This window comes from Sphaeroforma arctica (genome assembly GCF_001186125.1).
Source record: "Sphaeroforma arctica JP610 unplaced genomic scaffold supercont1.1460, whole genome shotgun sequence".
NCBI lineage: Eukaryota > Ichthyosporea > Ichthyophonida > Sphaeroforma > Sphaeroforma arctica.
In genome coordinates this window covers 7,649-14,852 of record NW_014039098.1, presented here as the reverse complement: position 1 = coordinate 14,852, position 7,204 = coordinate 7,649, and the positions used below count along the sequence as shown (strand labels likewise).

General features: G+C 39.0%; 1 protein-coding gene across 1 annotated transcript; it reads left to right on the top strand.

Annotated features, from left to right (window-relative positions):
- The first annotated feature begins 3,329 nt into the window (after nt 1–3,329).
- SARC_10961 (hypothetical protein) lies at nt 3,330–6,885 on the top strand. Its single transcript, XM_014294970.1, has 8 exons — nt 3,330–3,668; nt 4,033–4,379; nt 4,522–4,920; nt 5,058–5,171; nt 5,341–5,432; nt 5,588–5,756; nt 5,929–6,100; nt 6,215–6,885. Exons 1-8 carry the CDS (start codon nt 3,557–3,559, stop codon nt 6,442–6,444), a joined length of 1,635 nt encoding a protein of 544 aa, XP_014150445.1. The 5' UTR covers nt 3,330–3,556; the 3' UTR covers nt 6,445–6,885.
- The last annotated feature ends 319 nt before the right edge of the window (nt 6,886–7,204 follow it).

The window sequence follows — 7,204 nt, the reverse complement described above, 5'->3', positions numbered from 1 at the left end:
ATATATATATAGAGATATATAGATATATAGATATATAGATATATAGATATATAGATATATATAGATATATATAGATATATATAGATATATATAGATATATATATATGTATGCCCGTTATGTATAGTTTGGTACAAAAATGGATACACAGAAATAAATACCACTAACCCATAGCATTCTGAAAATTAAACCGAAGGCTATGGATAACCTAGAGTAGTTTGCTAAATACCGAGCTCAGCTCACTCTGCCCATATGTGTCTTTTTTTTAAAGTTACTTTTATAAAAAAAATACCCATCCACCTACCGGACTACCGCAACTCCACACAAAGGAATAAAACCGGGACAAAAATAGCGAAGCGTTCCAGATTTGGTATATCTGGATTTATGTCTATTCCCAATATTGTTTTCCACATTTCAAGATTTTAATCAAGTATTCCTAAATAATCCGCGAAAGCGGGGGACACTAACACTACATCGGAAATCTCAAATATGAATAATTAATAGAGATTCAGTATTGTCACATACTAATATTGATCAAATGATATCGTATATTTATTCATACAACCTGCTAGTACCAGCCTCAGCCGTTAAAATCGAGAAGAACTGTATTTACGCAACGAGATGTGCCATGCCACTGCCAACTTGCCAAGTCATCGAATACACGACCAACCGCATTTCTTGAGCCTTTAATCAAAATTTACTGAATATTCATCCACAAAGGATTGCCATACAATTATTGTAGTTCAATTATGCTCATGTAAGTATAACAAAGGTCTGATAATCACAATAAAGCTCTATAATCGAATATGCACACAAAATGGATGTCAATGTTATACGTGCGTGCACGTGACGCACGTGAGTGGCGATTTTGAGTGAGTATAATAAGCCATCTAGACCATAGTTATGGGTTCTGTACCTGCAACACTTACATATTTTGTATACAATGACCCATAGAAGGTTCAAACAGCTAATATGTGACTTGGAAATCGAAGATTTGGCATGGTCATCGAAAAGTGCACTCAATGCATAACTGCATGTATTTTTATATAGAGCTATCAACTTTGCGGCTGGCGCCTTCGCTAAATTCTTTTGCATGTTTTTCAAAAAAGTCTAAAAAATATCATTAGGACTATTTTCAAAACCGCATTTAGTGAGTTAGGTATACCTCGTTAAAATCGTGTCCCTTGAGGTATTAAAAAATGGGTGGGGTTAAACCCCCCCCCCCCCCCCCCATTTTGCGATTCATGTGACACAGTGACGGACGCATCATTCATGTCTATGACCTGTATTGTATTTACTCAATTTCCCTGAACCTCGCGCCTCGCGGAACAAAAAAAAACCACTTTTTTTCTATTTTTTAAAAACAAATGTTTTCAAAATACAAATTATGTTTGTTCTTTTTTATCTTCGAAGCAATGAGAAGTCAATAGTTAATATTTACATACAAAACCCAAAAACTAATGTTTGTTTTGTTTTATAATTCTTTAAAAAAAACCAAACGATTATTTAGATATAAAATACGAAAACCAGAAACCAATGTGTTGAAAAATACAAAATGAACTTATAGCTTTGTTTACAGTACTTAGGCCTTAGGGCCCCGCCGCAGGGCTCATTACGTTCAGCGTAAAACGTTTTCAAAACATTGCTTTACCGGTAAACGGGATACGTTTTCGTACGTTTCATGACCTTGGCGATGAAGACTGCCAATATATTGGCATTTTCCACCCAACTATATCTGCCAAAATGTGAGTGACTACCTGATATATAAATTGAACTTCTACAGTTTCGGATCGGGACCGATGTATATTTGTCATTTGTTGATCTATTTAGAACAGTTCCGGATTATGTTTTTTGAGGTTGTCGTTTTGAACACTAAAATGTATACGGTACGCGTAAAAACCTTTATAATTGTGTACGATAACGTAAAACATAATACGTTTTCAGCTATATACCTTGTACGTTATGAGGCCTCGGTCGCCCTCAGGCCTCAGCCCTCAAGGCCTCAACTCGATAGTAGTAGAGTAGAGAGAGAGAGTAGAGAGAGTAGGAGAGCCGGGGAGTCAGGAGTGTCCCAATTTGAAAAATAGAACAAAATAAGGATGTATTTTTTTAAATATCACAAAGGTGAAAGGAGCCAAATGAGTCCTCATAGTTTTCCTTATATTTATATTCTATTTTTTATTATAGTAAAAAAACATTGAAGCCTGAAGGGGTTGTTCTAATAAATAGAGAAATTGAGATGCACTATGGAAATCCGGACATTTATGTTCAAAACTCAATTAAATCCTGTCTTTTTCAGTACAAGTACCCGAATCCTAAAACCAGAAACTAGGGCAAAATTAGGGTTCAATGCGATAAAAAAAAGTTATCTAAGTATATATATAAACCAAATAAATAGGAAAAAAAGTTAAAGACGAGCTATGTACGAGACTACGAGTCATACGACTCCTACAAGAGTATACGAGAGTCTACGACTCGAAATAAAGTAAATATTTGGTATATAGACATTCCATTATTTTAATAATGATCAATAAATACATTTAGTTTTTAAATAGTGAGTGGGTTGTGGTCTGTGGAGTGTGGAGCTAGTGGACAGTGGACAGTGTTCTTGGGGTGGTCAGACAGTGGTGGGTGGTCAGCCGTCAGAGGCGTCAGAGTGGGGAGTGGGTACAGGCCGCGCACTAAACCGTTTGTGAATGGCTGAGTCAGCCTGAGCGTAGTATGTAAATACTATTTAGTACTGTAATGTACCTCAGTGTTTTTTTATATGGCTTTGTTTTTAAAAAATACGACCAAAGGTAAAACTGAAGTATAACAAATATGTTAAAAATTACTCTATTTCGCTCCCCTACTTTTAAAAAATAACTATATGTTGTTTTAAAAAACAAAACAGAAAACAGCAACAGTTGGCCAGCAAATCTCCTGAAGTCCTGAATTGAGCAGTGTAGCAGAGCCTCAGAGGGCCAGAGCCTCAGAGGGCCAGAGCCTCAGAAGCTCAGAGGCCGCAGAGGGAAAGGGCAGAGGCTCTGGGCCTCAGGCCTCAGAGCATCCGAATTCGAAACTCCGAGTCCGATACAGGCAGACTTCATAGAAGGTCCAAGAATTGTTCGGCTGAAGCCTGAGGGCGTGTATGGTTTGGACTTGGGCTCTTGACTCCTACATACACGCATACCTCTCTTCTTGGCTCTTGTTGAATACCTATTTTTTTAATAAATAAATATATAAATAATCTCACAAACTCAACGATTCAAGCAATTTTGATAATATAATTATATATATTTATATATATATATATATAGTCAGTCAGCACTTTGCATTCTGCAGTGATAACCTTGTGCAGTCTTCTTTTTATTTCCTCAAAACACAACCTGCCAATTATCACAAACAGAAAGAAGGAACAAACAATTATATATAGATTAGGCACCACTGTATGGAGCCCTTCCTTTTCATTCAGTAATTCCTCGTTACGGTCTCAGATCAGACTCAGATTTGTCCGACGTGAATACGTTACTTGACCGTGAATACATTACTTGACTGCCATAAGCACTCTAAGTTAACATGACATCTTCTTTCATTCTAGATGATAAGGAAGAAGCATTAGCTAGGTCTCGTGAGCGCGCAGCTTCAAAATGGGCTCTCTTCTTTATACCGATTCTAACGACAATATGGGGTAGGTCAATATGTAATGAAATTATATTCTGACATGGTAGTCACAGTTTCTTTTTTACATATTATGGCACAACATATATTCCGATGCGATTACAATTCGATCACATACACGTTTTGTATAGTCCACATGGTCATTATGTGCGTAAATATTTTTCATATATGTTGGCACTCGCTCACGCCTCTATAGTTGCCCACATCTTTACTGTAACACTTAAAAATACGCGGCACCTTACTCCTACATGCACATACATGTACTTTCGAATAGTGTATTAAACAAGAGTGCCGACTGGCGAGCCGCGATTGTTTTGCAACTGGCTGCTTGCTTATCATATTTTCATGATACTTGCTGGTATCTCTACTTGCAGCGGTGATGGTCTACTTTGGATATTCGATGTTTGCGGAAGGTGACGAGGGATGGAAGATTGTTCAACTTGGGCAAGCCTATACCACACTGGCATTTACTTTGGTGGTTATCGCTGGGCTTGCATACACCTGGTACGAACCGGAGATCGTCGCCCTTCACCACGGCTTCACTATGTTTTACTTCTTCTTCGCCCTATGGACATGCTCGGCTCACATCGTATTCGTGGAGGCTCCTATCGCCCCTGATCCAGATGGAACCTGGTTCGATCATCTAGGATTTTCTTGTTACATCTTCCTGATGTGCTTTTCGAGTCAGTGTACTCTGATTGGGAGCTTGTGCCTACGACAGGTAATCAATCAGTTCTTCTAAAATTTTGTCGCGAGTTGCCTTCTAAGAAGCTCGGTGAAAGCCTTAGGTATATTTTCTTTTGCAGCCGTCCTTCATTCTTCTTAGACTCCTCATCCACACCTGTTTATTTCCACGTATGCAGCGCCTCTTCTACTACATTTTTTACAAGAATGAGCTGAATCCTAGTTTCTGGATAGCGGTACCCGTCTTTCTGGCTATTTGTATTACCATCGCCGTTCCGTTTGTTACGTGCGGCTATGCAGACTGCAATCGATTTGTTCCACGGTCGACACATTTCCCGCAAATGTTTGTCATGGCTTGTGCGTTCTTCTACTATCTATACTACACCTATCACGCGAGTAGGGTGTTTGTATCGTTCTGGCAGAATGTCCGGGCTTTCGTCATCCATAATCTGTTACAGATCGCTTTCTTCGTCGTCTACTTGACGGCCGCCTGTGATCTGTTTGTATTGGAGACACTGATCAGCTTGTACTTTGTGTGGCTGGTCGGATTGGACAGTTTCACCATTCCTTTGGTTCGGGTATGTATTTTGAAGCTTTTATCTGATTCTGGGAGTTGTTTGTTTTCTTCGGTCAAAACTATAAAATTGAAAACATTGTACTTTCAGCATACCCATTGTTTTTCTGCTAATTAACATCTTGGACTTTCCTTGTTTAGGCTATCGCCAGAAAAGCTTTCGGTATCACTCTCTGGGGAGACATTGATTTCCATGGTGCGCCTCTACGTCTCATAAAGAACGAGGATGAACTGGATGTGGTGATCGCGAACAAGGTAATTCAACACAAGGACTATTTGTTTTCACAACATTGACGCAACTGGTACCTTGTGTAGGGGGTTCCGCTTGGAAATGCCTTTTTCGACTGTACTTTTTTGAAGTTGTCCGCATAATGTTAGTGCTTTGGAGCTAGAAAACTCATCTCTGGTAATTTCCTTTATACAGGGATACTTTCGACCTGCCTTGCAGGCGTTTGCCGACGGTCGGTATTGCGGAGAGAATATTTCTTTCCTCAGCGAGCTGTACGATCTCCAAGAGTAAGTTATATATATATATATATATATATATATATTGATATTGATAATATGGTCCAGTGTCAAGGGGTGTTCTTGGGCTCCTATTTTAAAAGTTTGCTTCTCATTTTGTACTCTTTATGCTTAACCTGTTTTACACATCGATTTCGCACAAATAGGAAGCAGGATCTGGGCCATTGGACCACGGATGATACAAACCAATTCCAACGGATTATAGTTGAATACATTGATGCTGATGGTTCCCTAAGTCTGAATCTGACAGTATCTGTGAGAGAAGATTGTCTGAAGAAGCATGCGGATGGCGAGGGTATCAATAGCACCTTTGAGGTACAGTATTATAGCAGTCGAGCGCTGGCTATGTATTTACTGATTCGAATTTGCATCTCATGTTGTCCGTCCCCGTTTCAGACTGCACTGCCGGTGTGGCATGTTTGATACAATTTTAAGACTTGATTGTTGAATTATGGTTGTCTCATATGCCAACTTTGCTTCCTAACAGAAAGTATTGAAAGCCATCAAATTTTTGACCACGTTGAATTTGTGGAACACTTTTGTCGATACACCGGAGTATAAAGAGGCTCTTCGAAAATCCAACAAAGCCGAGGAGAACAAGGATAACGTGCAAAACAATCTCAAGACAGCAGGTCTTCTTCCGGATCACGAAAGATTAGGTACGTCATTCTATTCGAATTTACATCCTGCAATTTTTTTCTTACTACTTAAGCACTTTGAAACACCTATTCAAAGTTTGTATTGAATCACTGTATTTATCTTGTATTTCACAGCGAATGGCAAGACCTCGATTGTCGGAAGTATAAATGGGTCCGTATTCGATCCTTCCGATCGAGATCAAAAGAAGGATCCGAGCAAAGAGAAACTAAACCGTTGTTTGAGTAGTGCGAGGAATTTAGAACAGGATCGGAACGCGACAGCTGTCAGTATCGGGAGCTCTACTACTCTCCGAGATTATGCTGATGGTGATAGGTATTATTCTGAGGAACCAACTCAAGTTTAGTGTCCGTCTTCAAGATCTATAATATTGACCATCCAGACTTTCCGGGATCGTAGATCCCTCAAGAGCCCTCTTGCATTCCGAGTTTCCTCGAAATTTTACAAACATACAGTATAAACCACCGTGCTCTGGCGACTCTTCGCGGCAAGAGCATTTAGTCGAGACTGGAAGGGTACCGATCTGGCATCGGTGATGTGAAGAAGTGGCTTGTAAACCACGGGTATATTCAACATTCGGAGCACGCTCATAGATTTTCGAGCACGTGTGCGATGGGTATATTTGATATGGTTTCATTTTATTATCGATACATGTTGCATGCATGCATGTCTGGAATACAAGCGTATGGCAGGATCACGAATAATTAGTTGGAGTGTTCCTCATTCGCTACACCGTGGATCGAAGCTAAGAGTTTTAACGGGCTGGAGTGTTCCTCATTCGCTACACCGTGGATCCGGTTTAGAGCTGAACCAGTTCAGAAAGAAAATATATTGAGAGGATCCTTTTGTCAGAATTCGGAGCTTCTCAGCAAAGTTTTAGTCTAAATACTTTGCCAAACTAATTAATAATCTGATAAAAAGCATGATATTTCACGTCACTATGATATATCTATAATCACCATAATTGTTGCAGTATATATTTCTACAAGTACATAGATAATGAAATGAAAGAAAAATACAGTATATATTTTTACAAGTACATTGATAATGAAACGATAGTAAAATACAGTCAAATCTCCATAATTCATGAATTGTTGCAATATATA

Coding starts and splice junctions, on each gene's coding strand:
- SARC_10961 (XM_014294970.1), top strand. CDS start 3,557: ATGACATCTTCTTTCATTCTAGATGATAAGGAAGAAGCATTAGCTAGG. Junction 3,669..4,032: donor GATTCTAACGACAATATGGG/GTAGGTCAATAT, acceptor CTCTACTTGCAG/CGGTGATGGTCTACTTTGGA. Junction 6,101..6,214: donor TCCGGATCACGAAAGATTAG/GTACGTCATTCT, acceptor TGTATTTCACAG/CGAATGGCAAGACCTCGATT.